The sequence below is a fragment of the Anopheles merus genome, chromosome 2R (assembly GCF_017562075.2).
Source record: "Anopheles merus strain MAF chromosome 2R, AmerM5.1, whole genome shotgun sequence".
NCBI lineage: Eukaryota > Metazoa > Arthropoda > Insecta > Diptera > Culicidae > Anopheles > Anopheles merus.
Window position 1 is genome coordinate 55,769,870 of NC_054082.1, and position 21,802 is coordinate 55,791,671.

At 40.4% G+C, this 21,802-nt stretch overlaps 2 protein-coding genes across 8 annotated transcripts; both read left to right on the plus strand.

Annotated features, from left to right (window-relative positions):
• Nucleotides 1-2,339: 2,339 nt before the first annotated feature.
• Nucleotides 2,340-13,387, plus strand: LOC121603428. 7 transcript variants are annotated; one of them, XM_041932100.1, is made up of 9 exons: nucleotides 2,340-2,423; nucleotides 2,770-3,053; nucleotides 8,545-9,558; nucleotides 9,809-10,151; nucleotides 10,280-10,406; nucleotides 10,582-10,660; nucleotides 11,821-11,960; nucleotides 12,055-12,146; nucleotides 12,240-13,387. In XM_041932100.1, the coding sequence occupies exons 3-9, from the start codon at nucleotides 8,549-8,551 to the stop codon at nucleotides 12,357-12,359; spliced, it is 1,911 nt and encodes a 636-aa protein (XP_041788034.1). In that variant the 5' UTR covers nucleotides 2,340-2,423; nucleotides 2,770-3,053; nucleotides 8,545-8,548; the 3' UTR covers nucleotides 12,360-13,387. The 7 variants fall into 7 exon arrangements, with proteins under 7 accessions (XP_041788034.1, XP_041788033.1, XP_041788031.1 ...); XM_041932099.1 differs by having other exon boundaries at nucleotides 2,406-2,423; nucleotides 2,748-3,053; XM_041932098.1 differs by lacking the exon at nucleotides 2,340-2,423 and adding an exon at nucleotides 2,628-2,658 and having other exon boundaries at nucleotides 2,748-3,053.
• A 3,085-nt stretch (nucleotides 13,388-16,472) lies between these two features.
• Nucleotides 16,473-20,040, plus strand: LOC121600375. Its single transcript, XM_041928898.1, has 7 exons — nucleotides 16,473-16,488; nucleotides 16,540-16,960; nucleotides 17,685-17,820; nucleotides 17,903-18,111; nucleotides 18,195-18,218; nucleotides 18,302-19,467; nucleotides 19,544-20,040. Exons 1-7 carry the CDS (start codon nucleotides 16,473-16,475, stop codon nucleotides 19,762-19,764), a joined length of 2,193 nt encoding a protein of 730 aa, XP_041784832.1. The 3' UTR covers nucleotides 19,765-20,040.
• The last annotated feature ends 1,762 nt before the right edge of the window (nucleotides 20,041-21,802 follow it).

The window sequence follows — 21,802 nt, forward strand, 5'->3', positions numbered from 1 at the left end:
TCAGTTTGGATGAGAATTAATCGCATCCGATGTAGTCCTGCGCGTATATCGAATTGGCCACCAATTGCTCAAGTTCGTGAGTAAACATTCCAAATTGCTATAAAAACAGCTATACCCATGCTTCGAGATTCGGCTGTGGGCTTTTAGCAAGTGCAATCAAACATGAGCTAACGCTCTCGCTTTCTGGTTGTTCTATTGCGGATGATTCCACTTGTTGATCGCGTAAATAATGCTCTTGCGAAGGGCCTCCTTGCTCATCTTTCCGCGTGCACGCTGCGCTAGCATTAGCGGAAGATACACGTGGGCTTACGAAAAGTGTCATCAATCAAAACTGTTTATGCGTGTCCTGCTTCGCGTTTCCCGTTCACCCACCCACTGATCACCCGTTAATGAATGACAGTTAGGCGTGCCAGGACACAGCGATTGAGATAACAAGTTTTGCGAACTGTGAAATATTCGTCCTGATGGGACTGGTGGACACTTTAGCGAGCACAAGCATTGGACAGGATTCGTTCGTCCTCTTCTAACACACTGACAATTGGATGCTTCATTCAATCTGTTTGATGAGGACCAAGATAAATGAGCTTAATATAACTTGTTTAGTTTTAAAATAGCCTGTCTCATGTCGCTCATATTTTTATTCACAGTCAGGAGCAATATGGCCAAATTTCACTTGACCAATGTAAGGAAAGTATAATTCCACTTGTTGAATTTCTAGCTGTTGTCTGAGTCACACGAAAAAAAAAATCAAATAATCCAAACAGCTACAATCAGTCCTTGCGTTAATTCAACCACATGTACCAACGAGGGATCTAGTGGTAAATAACGCTACAAGTATTGATGAAAAAACCGACATAAACAACGGTTACCACACTCGAACCAATTGTAGTGTATGGTTATGAGTTGAATATACAAACAAAAACATCTTCGTTTCACCCACCAGATCCACCAGACAGGCGGCACGCTTTTTTAACGAAGAACCCCGTTTAGTGATTTGCATTGGCAAGGATTCTCGCCAGCGTTTCACTCCGTAACGCAATCGCTTGGACGAGTATATCTCACTTTCCTTTGGCGGAAACGGAGAAGAGCGATGGACGATAAATCATCACCCGGGGGCCAAACGGATTACCGAAGGGTATGGTAATACGCGTGGTGTCATGATTTATGGTTTTCTTCTCGAATGATATGAGTAGTGATCTGTTTCCGCGATTTTTCCACGGAGTGTTTTTGTGTGCATGCCTTTACCACCGGCACCGAAATAGGTGACGTAATACAAAAACCACAAATACATGGGCAAAAACACATACGGCCGCCTGGGCAACATGTTCACCGATGAAATGGTATGCTCGGTTGGGTCAATTATTTCCTTTCTTGCAGCAGGGCGTGCAATATTACCAGACACACAGCAGCGTGTGTCAATTATGGATGTATGGTTTCACCGCACAGCCAAGCATGCACGAAGACACATCAGCTCAAATTTATTTACATCGACAGCTACACTTTAGTGAAGCAAGTGAACCGTAAACCGTATACGATAAATTACCGGACGACCGGGGGGCTATTTTAGTTTGTTCTCCATGTAGCAAACAGTTAGCAGACAAACCAAACAACACAATAGCACTATTGTTTATCATTTCATGTACAGTGCAATTGAAGTATCATTGTGTAATTTATTAAATGCAAAATTACAACTACGACAACGATCTTTTAGGCACTTTTATCACAGTTACCCTGTGATTTGCGAATCGGCCTGATGAAAGATTCCCACACTTTTCCCATCCCGCAAAATTGGCCTTTTGCAGACAAAAGAATAAATTGTCCCAAGAAGAAATGTGGTGGCGTTTCGTGCAAACATACAAACATAACTGCTTCCATGCTGCTTCCCAAAGCTTTTCAGTAAGGCGATAAAAATAGCTTCACTGCGATAGCAGAATCGCTGAATGGTTACACCACCTCTTATACCAGTACCAGTATCGACCCACTCCACAGACATGTGGACAGTATACCGCAAGGAGGAAGCCCAAAACGCATTGCGAAAGGCTCCATCAGCGGTGATGAAATAGCAAGATAAAATAAAAATATTCCAACTACTGCTTCACACCAGAACAACCACTCACTGCTGCCGAATGCAGTCGTTGTCCTCTGGCTCGTTGATGAATTTGTTTTTCCGTATTCGTAACTGCGTCCCTGTCATCTCCCTACCGTGGGTCGGACAACACACACACACACAATGGCTCCACAAATAACGAAAAGTACCGCGGGGTGGTAGTACATCGATGGTCCTATCCGCGACAGTGTCTACACTAGTCGCCGTCGTCGGCGTGTTCGTTATCCTGTCGTCCTAGGTCGGGAGTAACGCGCGCGCCGCACGCTGTCACACAGTCTAACGGTCGATTGGTGCCGACCAATGTGGGTGTCTGTGTGTGAGTATTTATGTATTTGTGTGTTTGTGTGTTAGTCCACGTAGTCCTATGAACCGCCTACCGGTGTACTGTGATCAACTGGTGGCGAACTCGTGTAGTGTTTCGGTGGGCACATTTACTATCCTCGTCACCTCGGTTTGAGATGAAGATGTCTTTACTACGCGACGAGTCCGCTGGCATAGTCAGTCATCCGCACGCGTCCAGTGAGTTCGGATCGGTTGGTCCTAACGCTATGGTTAGCCAGCGGGATCGCTTCCATATCAGTTGCTATCTCATCTCAAGGCAGCCGGCAGCAGTGTCGTTTCATCTAATCTAATTTCATAGTCATTCAAATTCTATATTCAAGCAAGTGCACGAACGCAAACGAGACGGTGAGTGATCAGTGTGACGGTACGATAGGTACGCGACGTGCCTCCTCGATGCCGGTGCCGTTGTGCTATACCGCGTGGCGTGAAATATGTAATACGTTTCAACAAAACTGTCCCCGGAGAATACGGTGGTGAGAAGCAGGCGAAGGATTACAGTTTGGTTTCTACACGTTCCAACCACATTCGGCACGCAAGACACGGTCTCAAAATAGGAAACCGTTATCGTTACCATAACGGTGATTCTTCGGTAAATCTACTTTAGGTGGGTAGGATGCATTTGTGTCATTTGCATTGTTTTTTCTTCTTCTCACGATATTTTTTTTTTCATGAATTCTTCGTTTGATAAAAGATCTATTTCGACATTTATTGTTCAATGTGCAACAAAAAGCCACGTAACATCGTTTCTTGAACTTCGTACAAAAAATAAAACTGATAGTGTTTCAATAGCAAAGATTAACTGAAAACTGAAAATTAACCAAAGTCCGGGATTAGCTTCAAGTGTAACTATCGCATAGTTTAATTGTTGTAGATATTTTTGGCAATATATAGGATAAAGTGTATATAAAGAATAGTGTTTACAGCATGTTGAACATTTCTACAAAGTAATTTATCATTCATTCACAAGTTATGTTGAATATAATAATTTGAAGACATGGCTTCGGCCAAATGAATGTTCTGTGTTATTCAATCTGTACCAGCTATCAAAACGAAAGAAGTAATTTTAGAAAGAAGAGATCTTCTAATATTATACTGATTGTAGTATTATTTTTTTCTTCAAGAATGAGTGAAATGTTCAATACGTTCGTAAAATTGCGCTTTTGAAACACTTTCTTGAAAGAATATATTGAAAATTCAGATATGTGGTATCCATTGACGTTTACAATCCATACATCTTAGTCATCTAAAGCAAAATCAAAACTATCATTTACATCAATCAGTTGGCGTGCAACACTAAATATGTCAATAGTATGGAAATATGTGGTATTATTTTTGCTGGAAACAAAAACAAACAAAATGCTTTATGTTTAAGTTATGTATTACAAAGAAATGTTGATGCATATATTAAATTAATAGATTTGAATAACTATTTGGATAAAAAAACTCGATAAACACTTATAGCATAAACTGGTGCGCAAGATAAAAATTGTATTGTTACATTAGGTGTATTGTTCTGATTTTTTATCAGAAAAAATAAATCGCTTCAATAGTTCGTTCTATATCTCGGATGCAACTCGATCAGCAATCCAGCGATAAATAGGATCATCCTATTCAGAGATAAACACTTCGTCTCCTCATTTTTTTAATTTAATGTTTATTTTTGATAGTTTAAATATTCAACAAATTAATGATACTGCCAACCAGGCCGTCCTTACGATAAATAAAAAAAATATATTCAACAAATTACTCACACGAATTAGTTACAACAATCCACACCATTTTTGTATTGGACGTTGCATGAAACTGTTGCTCAAAGTTTTATTTTTTTAAATTACTCCGTTAATTATCGCACTCAATTACTTTAAAAGCAGCAATTTACAACCTGTTGCCCTTTAGCTTACTAAAATAAATATCGAACACGTTCTGGACACTATCTATGGGCTCCTGGGTACGCTAATACGATAGGATTATTTATCGCGTGTTTGCAGTGTTTTATGCACCAATCTATCCAGCAGTGTCCGGGCTTCATGCTGGACTCTTCCCCCACCATGCATCATAATTTCATTTCTTTTTCATCAAACTGTCGATGATGATTATTTGCGCCTTGGCAAATATAACACTATCGCTATCCGCTCCACTATTTTCCACGATTAGAGCTGCAATTGTGCATTGAACCAGTAGGCACGTCTTGGCTAACGCAACAGTTTACTTCTACCACTGCACCACTCACGGTGCAATATTACTCATCATCATGGACGTTTGAACGGGGACCGAGTGAATGTCGGGTTAGTCGTTGGTGTGGTGTACTTTCTTTACGCGGTCCATCAATGTTTATTACCTGTGGAGCATAAAATGAATCGAGTCTCGCCCAGTATACCATCTTCGACGTCGGAATAACGACCACCACCTTGGTTTAGATCGGAAAGCGTGTTAGCTTAGAAGACAAAACTCGTGCCTGCTCAGTGTGCTCTGTGGATATGGGCGCAACACTGGGCAAATCCCACAAAGTGGTAACAGAGATAAAGAAGAATCAGCTAGACAACGAATTAATTAAATTTATCTCTTCCTCCGGCTTTCTTTACGGTGACACTTTGCGATTAGCTTTCCGACCCTTGCGATCTTTTCTTTGCAATTCTCCATCGGGATGCTTCCATGGGATGGTTTAATTCTGGTGAGAGCCTGATTTTTTTTTGCATTCCACGCATAAACGCATTGAGAGGAGAGGCATGGTTCTGAGTTGTTCTTTCAGCTCATGTTTTGAAATGCTAGGGATTACGTTTTTCAAGTGAGATTGATGGAGGTCTTAGACATAACTGTGGAAGGTGGTTGTTGCAAAGGTTTTTTTACTCATAGATGACCCGAGATAGTACAATCTTTGACCTTTGGTCAAATAGGCTCGAATGTACGTTAATGTTAGGGATGTAGAGCAGCTTGATGTGCAACTTAGGGATATAATTGTTCGACAAAGTTTTCACTCTTTCTGAATTGTTAAAAGCAATATAAACCAAGCTAAGTATATATAATTTACCTTTTGCTGCAATAACCCTGCCATGAACAAATTAAGGAGTTTACGGGAAGCACTACAACTGTGATATAAATTAATCGAACAACACGCCCTAGATTGCGGAAGCTTATTCATGCGAATGTTCGTGATTTTCTAGACTTTTGCGGACAGCGCTTGTAATTAGATTTTGCCATCCCAGTCGTGGCATTGAACAAACAGCATCGTGTTGACATCTTTGGAAACTGAAAATACACTTTATGTTGTTGACATTTTCCATGCCAAGAGAATCCTTTATGAACGAGCACGCCAAAGCGCGCCTTCCTACAAGCAACGAGCGATAAACATCCATCATGAACCAATTCATGCTGACCTATCGTTTTCGAAGGCTACCACCCTTTGTACGGAATAATTACGCTGCGTATAGGGTAGATCATGGAAAGGTGATAAACTTTTTTCCATGGGCCTACGTTGTGGTACCGTATGTTTTCGAACCACATGTGTCATAGGAAAAGGAGTGAAATTTGGTGGTATTAACGTTTTTTCATACTGCGTTATTTTATGACTAGACAAAGCGGCGCTGTTTGTAGGATAATACTGTTTTCCTTTTAAAAGAAACTCATATCAGAACCAACTAAGATATGTTGCAAAACGCCAACAAAAGTCATTTAAAACAATGTACTTTTTCTTATATGAACGCTGTAAATAATGCGTATTTCGTGTCGATTGTAGCACACATGTTTAATAGGTAATATCCTAACAGATTTAGTAAGCACTTTGAACAGTATATCAAAGATTTCATTAGATTACATGTCGAATTCGAGCAGTATAAACTTTTCTTAATCCATAAATAACCTGAAAATTGAGCACAGGATTGAAGCAATAGCATCAATGTAACAAAAAACACAATTCGGGAATCTGATACCGTATGATATCAGTATATAAGACTCCGGAAGATCTTTCTACCAATCTTACTTGCTGCGCTGCGCTCAGCTGGAATATATGGAATGGAATATATTTTGGGCATTGTTGTGCCGCGAGAAAATTGAAACCAAATCGCTTCATTAACCCTGGAAAAAAAAGTCACGGAATGGTGGGGGGATGGTACACGATAAAATTTCCACATTGGCATCACAGGCTTTTTTGACACCGACCTCGAGGCCTATGCTCATCCTTGCGTTCCCGCGCTGCCCCTCGATTATCTCCTGAGGACGGTAGCTTCTGTCATATTGTGTAGCTCAACTAACGCAGCGACTCTTATGTACATATACTATGGTGAGGAGATTTTTTAAATCCTACATCCTGCTAACATACATTAATTTTTTTCCTATTTCAAGGACGTGATGTGTTTGCTGATGGAGAACGAAAAAAATACGAAGATTAAAGCATTTCATATCCGTGGTGCGAATCAGGATAACAATAAACAAATAGAGCTTTTTTAAAAGTTCTACATTTAACTTAGAACACTTTTTCAATGAATATTTTTAAATGCTAATGTTATAAAACGTGTTTACATTCTAGCTAAAGACATTTTAATGGATAAGATGGTCATAAAAAAATATTAAATTCAATTTATATAATTTACACTAAAGTAACCATTAAAAAATGTCTCATTCTCATTTCTCACTTTTTCTTTATTTATTCATAATTTTCATCATTTTTAATAAATAATAATAATATGCTTATGTAATCTGTTTTTAATCTGATTTATTTTTATTTTTCATTACATCCTTATATTTCTATGTGATGAATAAAATTTGAATGATTTTTATTCCAAGTATGACAACTGACTAATTATGTAATGCTTGAATAAAAAAAAGTTCACCAAAAATACAACTTAATTCTTTCTTTCTTTGGCTCAACAACCGTTGTCGGTCAAGGCCTGTCTACCACTTGTGGGCTTCAGTGACTTATTAATTTCCCACCATAGCAGGATAGTCAGTCCTACGTATGGCGGCACGGTCTGTTTGGGGCTTGAACCCATGACGGGCATGTTTTTAAGTAGTACGAGTTGACGACTGTATCATGAGACCGGAGATAACTTAATTATAACTTATAAAAACTCATCAGACGCAATTAAAATCATCATAAAAATTAAAAATATTTACTTTTAACATTTAATTTATTCATTAATATACATTTAATTTATTAATTTAAGTATTATATGTTATCATAATACTTAAATTAATAAATTAAATGCATTCCCTTGGGATTCCCGTTTTGTTCACGGTGAAAAAATCCAGCGAGGAATCGCAAGGAAATGTATTTAATTCATTATTTCAATATATTTTACCAGATAAATAGTTTTGAAATTGAATATCCTTTCTTTTGGTGTACGATAAGCCATATTATGATAAATATTTAATGAAATATTGCAAAATAACCAAAATTTCACGTTCACTTTCACGCAAGGTATAAAACCTTTATGTGTTAAACAATTGACAAAGTACCCTAGTTACTAAAGATGATAAACAGTAAAGCCTGTGCTTGTACTTGTACTTTCGTTACTTAGGCACATCTTGAGTATTTGGAAGTAATATTTAGAGTAATGTTACCATTTGTCAAATGTATGATGATCCAAATGATAGTGATTCAAGATGATTTAAAGGCTTGCGGCAAAATCATACTTGTTGAAAAAAAAACTATATAACGTGCAAATAAAAAATACTCTCTAAAACCTCTTTCAACGAGTAAAACTTGAATAACGAGCAATATGATTCGTGTTTAGGATACATTTTCTGGGATCTTCATTTTTCTGGAATCAAGATCACAATCGGTTGAAATAAGTGTGTTATATATTCATGAGTATTTCTTGCGTTTCATCACCTAAGATTTGATCAACGCATGTTTTACCAATTGCTAGTATTATGAAGACATTTTTCATTTTTATACCAGAATTTTTTGGGTCCTGCAACCGATTATCTCACTTTTCACACAAATCGTCTGGAAAAGAAGATCCTCTGGCATAACATAGTTTTTCGCATAACCAGTAGGTTAGTGGAACGGATTAAACTCGTTGTGCGGGATTCCAATGTACTTATTTGGAAACAGAATTAAAAACAATGTTGCTCATAAAATTATCTTTCTATTTTAGAAAAATGAAACCTCGAGCACATCACACCGATAGCTCTTCGATCAAATCGATCAGCTCTGAAGACATCAGCACACAGCAGCACTATCATGGAAACATGTGCTGCAGTGCGGAAGCGAAGAATCCGGCCTTCAAACGGGGTCGCCAACTGCAGCAAATGCAGATGATCATTCTTCCATTTATACCAATCCTGGCACTGATTGTGCAAACTTCCTACGAGATGATCGAGATCGTTAGCTACCGCATGGAGGTGACAGAGATCGAAAACCAAGTTACCATGGCGACGGACCTGGGAAAGGTCGTGACGCGCCTGCAGCAAGAACGTTCCGACGTGGCATTCTACATCTATACGAACGGGATGACATTGCGAAGGAATCTGAACGACACGTTTTTCGAAACAGATCTGGCACTGGACAACATGTCGTCCTGGCCTGACATTTCGATACGCACTATTCAACCAAACAACGGTGAGGTAACGTGGCTTAACATGAGCGAATTCCGCGAGACACTGCAGGAGTTTCGCGCCAACATCAGTACCGAGGATAGTACAGTGCCGCAGATTTTGCGATGGTACACGACCGCTAACGCAGCACTGTTGGAGCATCTTACCAATCAAATAAAGGACGCAAACAAAAGCGGGGTGTGGCGGTTTCTGTTGAGCTTCAAAAATTTGCTTCGTAGCATCGAAAGCTTGGACATATCTTCGGTGTACGGTATCAATTACTATGGTCGTGGATATCTCAAGCCCGATTCATACATCAAGTACGTGCAGCATGATATCCTCGGGCGGGACCTGTTGAATGGATCGCTTCATTTTGTTCCATCGCTGAAAGTGATCTATCGGAACATCACACTCACGATGCGAAGCTACGGCAACATAACCCAGTGGAGCAAAACCATCCAGAAGAACTTGCGACGAGAAGGAAACGTGGCAGATGCACGTTCGTACTACGAGTCTATGGCGTATTACATTGACGAACTGCGGAAGCTGCAGAGAGCGTTGCGGTCGATCATACGGTTCGTGGTGGAGGTCGTTTCGTATCGTTGTATTGATGTTTGTATGTTTCTTTTTTTTCTGTTACTACTGTAGGCATGATACAAATCTTTAAGTTGATTTTTAAAATTGCATACTGTTTTAAACATTTCGGGAGATTTGTCGCATGCTCCGCTCTTCTTTGAGGCTTATACATGCAGTCAGTGATTTCCCTCGGTATTACTAACATGTTTTACTTTGCTCTGTCTTTTGATGCCGGTCGGTGGCCTCTAGCAATGAAGTTCAGAAAGTACTCCAGTCGGCAGACAACATGGAAACCTTCGGCATTGCCATCCTGGTGGTCGTTCTTATTGTTTCTCCAATCATCATCATACTGGTGCGAAATGCGGCCGCAACCATACAACTGTACGCTATTAATCTGGCTCACAAAGCGAAGGAACTGAAACGAGAGAAGCGTAAATCCGATTCACTGCTGTTCCAGATGCTACCACCAACGGTGGCCACACAACTGAAGCAGGCCCAAACTGTCCCCGCGGAGTACTACTCGGCAGTGACGATATTTTTCAGCGACATCGTTGGCTTCACCGAAATTGCTGCGGAATGCACACCATTGGAGGTACGCAACCGCAGTGACAGGATAGTTTGGATGCCCTTCTCGTGTGGCCATTGCGGCGTCCCTGATATTAATCCAAAAATGTCTCTTGCTGTTTTTCTCGGACAATCTTTTTTTTTCGTTGACGACAGGTGGTCTCCTTCCTGAATGCCATCTACCGGATGTTCGACGAGCGCATTGAGTGTTACGATGTGTACAAAATCGAAACCATTGGCGACTCGTACATGGTGGCTTCCGGATTGCCGGTGAAAAACGGTGGTAGTACCCAACACTTCATTGCTAGCTTTGCTTTCCAAAACAGATACTCAAATTGTGATTCGTTAACAAAAATGTGTCCTGTTTTGTACCTGTATTTTTTCTTACTTGATTGTTATTTTCTCTTTATCGCCTCACATCCGGCTTCTTGCTGGCAACGTTTAATGGAATACGGCAGGCAACAAACATGTGGCGGAAATAGCAACAATGGCTCTGGATCTATTGGATGCTTCCGGCTACTTCAGCATACCGCATAAGTAAGAGCATTTCGCAAACACACACACATACACCTGGGAATAGCTGGATCAGGAAGGGGCACTTAACGAACGGCGGCATAAACTGCTTTTTCTTGTTTGGCATTACGCTAACGTGGGCTCTAGTTTTCGATGGACTATCTATCTGTGTCGTAATGATTGACCTACAGCTAATGATTGTTAATTGTGAACAGGTTGATTGGTTCCAATGTTGAACTTGGGGTGGAGGAATATGCTATTTTTAAGGCTTGTATTAGATATCTATGCAAAATGGTTAATCTTTCTGAAATGTTCAGGTATATTTTAAACGTACTAATAAAATAACTATAACATAATAAATATAATATAATATAATAACTAAAAACTAACACAAATAACTTCTGCTTAGTTTGTGCAATTATCAATCTGTAGTTGAAAAACATGCAAATGAATTTTTGCTTTGTTTCAAATTGGACAACATATGCATCTATTTGACTTAACACGTTAAGCGCCACGATTCGATCGATCGAGAAAATAATCGCTCTTCGACTCTGTACTCCGCGCTAAAAACTCTCTCCGCCGAACGAATAGTAGCAGAAAAAAGAGAGAGAGCATTGTCTTCTAATGCTGAACCGGCGTTGCTGTAGCGAGTCTGTAAAAAGTGTAATTGTAAGCCACTGTAACGTTCTCACCGCAAAGTACATCGTCTTGTTCTTTTTACAACGCAGGAAGAGTGACTACAATTTTGCACTTTAAGTATTGACAATATATTTGCTGGTATTACAAAACTCTTGAGTTTGCTGACAATAAATGCGTTATAAACACATTTGTCATAATGCCAGTCGACAACCGAATATTCTAACGGGAGACTGCCAGACTGCCATGGCTCAATTTCCATCCGTATCGTCTTGCAGTAGCTGTAAGCTCAAATACACATTACAGGCTTTACATATTACTTATTTTGTATTTTTGTCTTCTGTACACTACCCTACCCCTGGGACGGATGTAATTTAAAAAAATGATACATATTGCGACACATTTGCCAAAGATATGGATTCAATTTATTTTTGAACATTAGTGCAAAGCTCTCATAATTTAACGATGGAGGCGCCTGGCACCTCACAGAGTAACAACACTACTAGTTACAAAACAAAAACAAAGTGCTCTCGATCTTATTCTTGCAGGGCCAATGAACCGGTACAAATACGCTGCGGCATACATACAGGACCTGTGGTAGCTGGTATTGTTGGTACAAAAATGCCAAGATATTGCCTTTTTGGCGATACGGTTAATACTGCCTCCCGCATGGAGTCTACGGGCGAAGGTTGGGATTGTCGCTACGCTTCTTTTACAATATCTACCTCCCACGTCATTCCAACCTTTTGTGTGTCCAATTTGTTCTTTATTTCTTTTCACAGCTCTAAAAATTCACATTTCTGCCGAAATGAACGAAGCGCTGGTTAAGGTGGGAGGATTCAAAACGGAACACCGTGGATTGATCGATGTAAAGGTAAGCGAATGGTGCGACTAACGAACGGAAAAGAAAATTCGATATTATCAACCATTGATACATATCTACCATTTGCGTCTCTTTGCTTCCCAGGGCAAGGGCCTGATGGACACATACTGGCTAACGTGCAAGGAGGGTGCAACCCCGAACAATAGCCATGGAGAGGTGGCTTGGTTTGCGGATATGAAGCCGGTGTATTTAAAAATAGTTTAATGAAACACCAAACGACTGGCGACTGGCCTACATGAATCAAGAGAACTAGCAGTAGCAGCAGCAACAGCAGCTCTTGATATGACGAAATTACCGACTGCAGCAAAGCTTCGGAAGCATGGTTTATTTTATGAGTTGTGTAATAGCCAATAGAGAAAGGTTTAGAACGAGTATGCAAAGCATATGGATCAGCTTGAAAGAGTAGATGTTTTGTTTATAAACAACGATAAAAAATGGCGCAGTTAATGTATTGGTGTAACTTTTGTAACAATTGGTGTACGAAATCAAATATTGCGTTTACTATTTGGCTTACTATAAACAATTCGGTACATGCCTCGTATTTAAGCAAATAACATTACTAACCGATCAATTTTAATCGCCAGAGAGTGTCCCACATGTTCAATGTAAGGTTTCAAAAAAAAAACATACAAAAATAAAGAAAAATAGAACTATATTGTAAAAACAAATGAAGTCATATAAGCTTTATCTCTTTCTAAATAGGCTTTCGGTATTGTATTTCGTCCCACAAGTGTCCTTGCCCAACTACTACTTCAACTACTGCTACTTCCAGCATCGCCTATACTGGAGAGTACAAAATAGCCTGATCGCACGAAACAACGTTAGCGATACGTGCTCTCATGTCAAAACAGTGTGACGATAAACGATCTGATAAATGTTGCTGGGATGCAGCTAATCGACCATTACACAATGGGCATTTGCCGGGATGAAATTCAAAAAATCAACTTTGTAATAGCGCAATTCCAAATAATAGGTTTTAATACTAAGGGTTAAACTAAGAAAAATACCAAATATGAGCTCTTTATCTTTTCTGGTTCTCTAGAAAAGACCTTTCAAAGTCGAGATTTGTTTAAAAAACGCAGAAATTTTTTCACTTTTTTGGAAAATTTTGAACCTTTGTAACTTTTTCAAATATAAACCGATTTTGATAAGTTTAGATATTTTAAAAAGGATATTTAGTCAGCTTTAAAAATCCATTAAAGATTTTGAGTTAAGTTAATTTTATGCAAAAATAAACGATAATAACTGAAGAAACTTGCTAAAAAATTTCATCATTTTAATTTTTGACATGATGCCATTATTGAAGTGGCGTAGAGTGGCGTTGTCTCATATATGTCACATAATAGTGTAATATATATACTATCAATCTGTGAAGAAATATTCTGCGAAAGTTTGCGAACGCGAATTTTATTGAAGTTTTTTTTTTTTTTTATTTCTCGTAAGGACGGCCAGGTTGGCCGTATCATTATGGACTAGACTTAAATCTAACATTGATGGTTCTATTGTATTTCTTAATATCTATGGGCTGGCCGAAGCACATTTCCTTGCTCGGCTTTGTGCACCTTATTCCGGGTGGGCTCGGATTTTTATTGAAGTTTTATCACATCAACTTTTTCTAAAAACAGACAAATGCGCAACTAGGCGGCTCCATAGGAGCCTAGTGTAGCGTATTTAGTGTATTCTACAAAACTATATTCTACGTGATTTTAATTTCCATTACGAAGCTGTGTATCTTAGTTTCAGCTCATGTACTTATCTAATATGTAAATTTCTATTCTAACCTAACTTTATTATTAAATATAATGAAGCAAATTAGAATCAAATAACTTTTGGTCCTACTCCAGATTATAGACGGATGTAAGGAAAATAATTCTGAAATTATACGAATAACAGGAAAACGTTATGAATGCACCAGCATCTATTGGCGCTTTGGGAGAAGAAACTCCCAAAAGTCATGACAAACTAAATATAAGGATATAGGGGAGTATGCTACAAAGAATATTTTGCAAGAAAGAAAATGCATCCAGAAGGACATTTTGTATAATGAGCTGTATTCCTCTGATTCGTTAACCAATTCAATATCAGTAGCTACACGCACTAAAACAAAGACAGAGTTTAACTTTACTAATGAAGTAAATACTTTGTTTGTAGCTATCGTTGAACTCTGATTTTTTCGGATAGTTGTAAAACCAAGAACATACAATGTTTAGTTTTATTACCCCTTCTGAAGGCAGTACAGGACTTGGAAAAGTATAGGATGAATATTCAAAGACTAACAATATGAGCTGCTTTTCATGACGAATTTGGGAACTACTTTATTTCAATGTACCTGCTCTAGCGAATTATTTAAATGCCTTTATTCATGTCTCTAGAAATGTGAACAAGACGTCAGAAGCTTGTAATAGCATCCACCTAAGTTGTGTATGTAAAATTTTAATATTTGTACTACCTGTGAGTAAAAGTGATGAAAATTAGCTACAATTGTTCTATACAAAACAGAAAATATTATCTTATTCAAAATTATTATGTTTTGTTCATATATTATAAAACATTACAGTATATTTTAATATGGTTTATACTATTAGAAACAACAAATACAAGAAAAAAAACACACAAAATTAATAAAATTAAGCAAAGGTCCCTTAAAACACTATTTTATGTAGCGCCACCTGGTGGTATGGATGCGAACTACATATAAAATGTTATTTACTATCATAACTCTTTACTACAAACGATAAAAACAAACAATTTCTGCAAAAATAATTTTATCCCGAAATTTGTTCTAAACTGCCCATTGTGCATTAATGCAACCCTCTACCGAAGTGTCAGGGTCGGGCCGAAGAAGGGTGGAATGTATAAAGCCCACTTTAGTAGCCAGGTGACAGAGGTGATGAGAACAATTATGTTCGTGGCCGACCACCATCCAAGCACCGACCTGCGTTGCGTTGAATCAGACGAGCGCATGACTGTCCAAGAAGGGAAGGTATGCGTATGTTAATATTATTATCTTTTCACGACAAAACACTTCATTAACCAAATGACAATGTTATGGTTTACGGTTTGGCGGATTTACCTATTTTTGGTGCCTGCAGCTGATACATGACCGGCACGGATTTGTTTTCAACCGGTAGCGCAATAATGAAAGCGCAAGAACGAATGCGTTTGCGGTTTGTCGTTTCCCGTTCTTATCAAACAGCATCCGGCTCTTTCTCCTTCATCTCCTCCTTCCCCTTGCGACCCATACTGCTGACCGTTAATTGCGCGTAAAGGACCAATTATGTGGCTGTATTCGGTTACCTGTTTGCTAATGTAGCCAATTTATTCTGTACCGGTTCGGGTTGGGTTCGGCGAAAACAATAGAACAGCGAGAAGCTTACCCCGTGCCCTTGCCGGTTGGTATGATTCACGTGCACAAAACCATCAGCGCTTCCCTTCCATTTCCCCAGTTCAGTAATCCGATATTCGGTTGTGCCATTCTGTCTTTTAAGGCGGGAAAAATCATCGCTGGGGATGATGCCGTTTTGCAGGCACCAAAGAGCGGAAACGCCGCGGAGACAGGGGGCAGTGCAGCGCGGCTGGGGTGACTCTGCACGAGCTCAAATGATAACATTATCTACTCTGCTACCGACTGCGATCGGCATCGGTAGTGCATCCTGTCGTGCCTGCCGGTTCCCGGTTTGGCAGTCTAATTAGTGACATCGGGTATCAAGCCGCGGCATGCCGGCACTGAAACCATTGCTCTCGGGCCTCTATCGGCTCCATCGGCGACGACGACGATGACGAACGGGACGAGAGCAAAGCTCCATGGCTCACGAATATGTATAAAAGCACGCGGTCGTGTCCTGCAGTGGTGTAGTTTCCATTCGTACGCCGCATAGTGAACGCCGCACGCTCGGATTCGTTGGCAGCATCCGGCCGACCGGCACTTGGAATTGATTATTTTCCGCCGGTTAATCTCACAGTGTGCAGCATTGTTTGTGTACGGATGTGATTGGGTGCGTCAGTGTTGGTGTGTGGGCACGGGGGGCGCCATGCTTGTTTGTGACTGATCATTTATACATGTGTATGTAGAGAGTGTTACGGCCTTTATTTGTCTCTATTATTCTTCTCCAGTTCCGGTGAGTGGATTTCGTTTGCCCACGTGGATGCATCGCCATTTCGCAATAATTTATCGATGCTAACAATCAAACAGAAGGCAAACCCCACGTGTCTAGTGTTGTTAAAGCACACAAAAAAGCTTTGGGAACACAGCAAAGCTAATGTTGTTTCTAGCAAATCGACCGAACGGTAAAACAAATGTTCACCAAGGACTCCACCATGGAAACAGTTGCCGGTTAGGCTAGCTGCTTTTAAATTCGCCCCTCGCCTGCCCCGGTACTCTGAGGCTGTGAAAATCGATTGATCCAGAATCAACCCCGGGCGGTGGTGGTATTACAATCATCTAGCACCAAAAATCTCATACCATACCGCTCCACGAAGCTGGAGAGAACACAGGTGACCGTACATCCCCCACCGGACGAACCGGTCCTGACCGAGAAGCCAATTGTTGGCCTCTACCCAACTGGCGGCGGTGGCGTTGGGACAGGGCTCAAAGCGAAAGGCCCGAGATGTCCCTTCGAGCTGGATCGTCTTGTCACTGGGGTGGGCGGTGCTCCCGGCGAGCTGTCCCGGGCCCGGGACTTATCGCTAAAATCTTCTCCCTCCGTCGCGACTTCCACCTCGCGCCAGTCGACGTCCTGCTCGGACGTGGCCCTCGAACGGGAGGTGACGATGTACGGGTGCTTCAAATTCAACCCCAGTTCAAGGTGAGCCAGCATATTACAATTGGTAAACGTGTCACCACGCGTAAAATTCGGGTAAAATCGTGCTGGATAGAATACCGCCGACAAGTTTTGCAGGCCCATGAGGTGGGTGGAGACACCACTCTTCCACCCAACAACGCACGTTTGACGTTGAATGCAATTTTCGCGCGTTTTTTTTTATCTTCATGGGAACTTGCACTTGCACATATTGCACATATGCTCTCTTACACTCATATCTAATTATGTGTTCGAATTGGCGTTTACGTCACGCACACACAATCACACCGAGCAAAGCATCACTAAATTCAGAACAAATCAATTTTGTGATGCCTTGTTTCGGGCAGAATATTTAATGAAGATAGCGAGAATCACAAAGCGATTTAATTGCAGAATTCGTACACACGTTTTTTTAATATAAATAAAGATGAAATATTGCATTTCATGGTTCCGTTTCATCAATATTATACAAGTTTAACAGCTTTTGTACGTTATCATGAGTAATTACTACAATAAACATATACAATTATTTTGCGTAACGACCTACAAGGTCATGCCAAGTCTGTACAGGCTAACAGGGAGTGGTTCGAATAAGAATCGAACCTCGACCGCATCTATAGAATGATGTAGTAAATGTTACAAACTTATAACATTAGAAACAGTACAAAACTCCTTATATGTTACAATCCTCCGTAATATTAACACATTAATTAACGTTCTCGTTGCACAGAAATGCGCGGAAGCTGTTCATGACACACATGTTAATTGTGCTGCTCATACCGATAGCATCGGTCGTAATGCAAAATATGCTGCTGCTACAGCAACACGTGAAATCCTACAGCGAAACAATATCGGCCAACGAAGAGGTACGTGATTAATCTATCAGCATAGTAACGTGGCCCACGAACTCTGACCGACACCGGCACCATTGTTTCGTAACCGTTTCAGATGGCACTAACGATTAACATTACGCGCCTGCTGAATGTTATCCAGAACGAACGGATGAGTTTGGTGTTTTACATGCTGACAGGCAAGAATCGAACCCAGGTCCAACTTTCCATCGAGCACACGAACGATGCGCTGAACCATCTTGGCGAAGATCTTAATTATCTGCTACCGGCGGGCACTGCAAACCATACGCTGATAGCCGACATGAGGTGAATATGCTGCATTTGGCACGCGTCACACTCAATTCGCTTCGGAACGTTTCACTAAAATTGTGTTTCGAAAAATTTTCAAGCAAAGCAAGGAATGTTATGCTTGGGTAATTTTTTGGCATAATTTTTGCGCTCACTCGAGCCATACCAAAGCTCGATGTTACTGTCCGTTTGTTTTGTTTATTTTTAGAATCAAATCGCCCGAAAATGAAACCTTTACCGGGCTGGAATACTTCGAGCCGTACAATGCGCTTAACCGGTACGTAATCAATCAGATCGTGCGCAGTACCGGTACCTCGATTAGCTCAACCGTCTGGCGCCAGTTTGTGGTGTACAAAAATCTGATTGAAGCCATCGAAAGCATCAACATTGCTGCGATCCTAGTGCTGCAGTTCATTTGCAACGGTTATCTGGGATTGTCCGATTACGCTCAATACATACGCCGTGATGCGGCAGCTCTGGACTACATCGCTTCAGCGCAGAATTTCATGACCTCGCTCAGCATCATATCGGAGGCCGAGTTTAGTGTGATGCAGTACTGGCGCACGCAGGTGCTGATCAACATTTCCACCGGCTATCGCCGGGATGCGCTCGTAGAGTACTATCATTCGGTAACAACCGTGCTGAAAAATCTGCAAATGGTGCAGGACCAGATTCAGACCGACGTGAAGGAAACGATCCTGGAGGAGATCGAAAGTGCGCGAAGGCATCAGTCGATCTCGATCGGACTGGTGGTGGTTATCCTTATTATAAGTCCGATACTGGTGCTTATGATACGCGCAGCCACCAGCACGATACAGAACTATTCGACGAAGCTGATGGCTCGCACGATGGAGCTCCGCATGGAAAAGGGCAAGTCGGACCGTCTGCTCTACCAGATGTTACCACCGGCCGTAGTGAAGCAGCTGAAGCAACAGCGCCAAGTGCCGGCAGAAACGTTCGATGCAGTGACTATATTTTTCAGCGATATCGTAGGCTTCACCGATATCTCGGCTAGCAGCAGCGCGATGGAGGTGGTTATCATGCTAAATACACTGTACCGTTTGTTTGACTCGATCATACTGAAGTACGATGTGTACAAGGTGGAAACCATCGGAGACGCGTACATGGTTGTATCGGGGCTGCCACAACGGAATGGGAATAGGCATGCCGGCGAAATCGCCATGATGTCGTTGGATTTGGTGTGTGGCATTTCGGGATTCACCATACCACATATGAAGAACAGAACCTTGGAAATTCGCGTCGGTATCAACACGGGACCGTGTGTGGCGGGGGTAGTCGGAACTACCATGCCAAGATATTGTCTGTTTGGGGACACCATAAACACTGCGTCCAGAATGGAGTCTACAGGGGAGCGTAAGTGTGCTAGCGTCGTTATACTCTTTAATTCTACAAAAAAATGCAATTCATCCTTTTAACTCTCTTCCTTCAGCTATGAAGATTCATATCTCAAAGAGCACCAAAGAGGTTTTAGATAAACTCGGAGGATTCAAGATCAAACTGCGAGGAACAGTTGACGTCAAGGGCAAGGGCACAATGCAGACATTCTGGCTGACTGGCCACTCGATGTACGAACATCTTACGCCGGAAATGCTTATACCAATGTATAAGCAAAACGTAGTCACAGAACCTGATTTTCTTCAAATAATCTAGAATTTGATGGACAAACTGCACACTACTAAGCAATCCAGTTCGTTAATGGTATTAGCGAAACGATAGTTTAATAATTCATGATAAATTATAGTTTTTGTTCAATTCGAGCAAAATATGTTTGCATAGAAGTGCGAGCACCTAATATAGATGAAATCAATAAAGCGTATAAGAATAATTTTTTGCTGGTAGGATAAAATGGTAGAAAATGAGTGTTATAAAGAAAACAACATTTTATTCCTTATTTTTGAATAACATTTCAGCACTCTTTATTTAAGTCGCAACAACAAACACAACGCTCTGTGTAGAAATGCAAAATGCTACTTACTGTAAAAATAAATTCAACGAAAAATGTAAATTCGTTATTTCTCGTATATTCGTGTCGATATCAAAGCAGATTTTCGCATTGGGCCGTTAAGTGAGTGAAAAAACTTTGGCGCACACAAAAATACACACCTGTAGTGACCGGAGGAGGAAATACGCTTTTCGGATCTCATTAACCGTAGAGTTGGCAACCAGATTTACACAAGTAAGTTGGCAACCGGCATACCCGGGTATTCCACACGTTTTGATGCAAAAAAGTGACGATTTTCATAGGTAAACAATGCTTTCTATATTTTAATGCTGTAAGCAAGTAATGCCGACCATATATTCTCTTCTATTTCATTTATTCATTAAGTTTTTTCATTTTATTATAAAAATAACGGTCAAATTGAAATTTGGAATCGCTTGAATTTGACTCGAAAATAAGCACAATACGAAAAGAGGAAGAAGAGAAACGTCATTCTCCATACAAAATGTATGGCATACCCGAGTATGCTGGTTGCCAACTTACGTGGTAAAGTTAAAAAAATCAAAATAAAATACTTACAGGGGGGTTTAAAATTACAACTTATGCACCAAAAAATCATAAATTAAAAGTTGGGGGGCTACGGAAAATTTCAGGTCAATAAATGCAATTAATCAAAAGTTATTGCAGTTCGAAGTTGAAAAAAATACCCGGGTATCCGGTTGCCAACTTAAAGGTTAATACGCCACGCACTCACAGTATATGTGTTCCAGCTGACAGTTCTAACTCAACTGACGATTTATTTTCTTCAGTTCTATTCCTTGTCCTTCTCTCGCTGATGATACAACTATCCATTTATCTTTTCTCTCTCTCTCTCTCTCTCTCTCTCTCTCTCTCTCTCTCTCTCTCTCTCTCTCTCTCTCTCTCTCTCTCTCTCTCTCTCTCTCTTCCTCCCATACCTTATAATCCCTACAACACCATCATACAAAAAAAATTCTAACACATTACAGGGTTTTCCCAGTCACTTTCAAATGTAAACATTGTTAGTCACCGCGTGCAAGATATTAATCTAAATCAATTTGATATTTCATTTCCATCATCATAATGTTTAATTTCTCCGGCATGATTTTCAACACGTCTCAAACTGGATTGAGTTTGACAGTTCTTTGTTATATGTTGAAAAGCATGTGTAAATTTTATTTTGAAGCAAATAAACTATTTGACAGCTGTTGAAAAATATCTTGGATGCGGTGAATAATGATGTGCACATTCGAAAGTAACTTAGAAAACCCTGTATGTTGCCAACATGTGTATTTATCCGCATAATCTGAAACCCCTGCGGAAGTATTCCCCAAAGAGTTAATGAACCAAGGCTCTAATTGGTAAGCCGATTGCTCATTCAGGTCAACGATGGCGAATTGATTTGATCACATGGAACAATATGCTACCTAAAACTTCTTCTTCTTCTACTTGGTGTAACGTCCTACATGGACATGCCAGCCTTTACAGGCTTCCGAAACTTATTCAGTACCACAGCATCCCGGTTGTCAGTTCTTGCTATGGGGGTATGGTCCATTCTAGACTTAAACCCATTTACACGCACACGTGGCATGCACACTGTTGCACATACTAAGGCAAAGTGTGTTAGCGAGCCGATCGAGCAGGAGCTCTCGGCAGGGGCGCTCGGTGCGGCTGGTGTGCGTAACGGGAGTATGGTCCTTTTAATGTTTTAAAGTGTATTATTCATTTTGT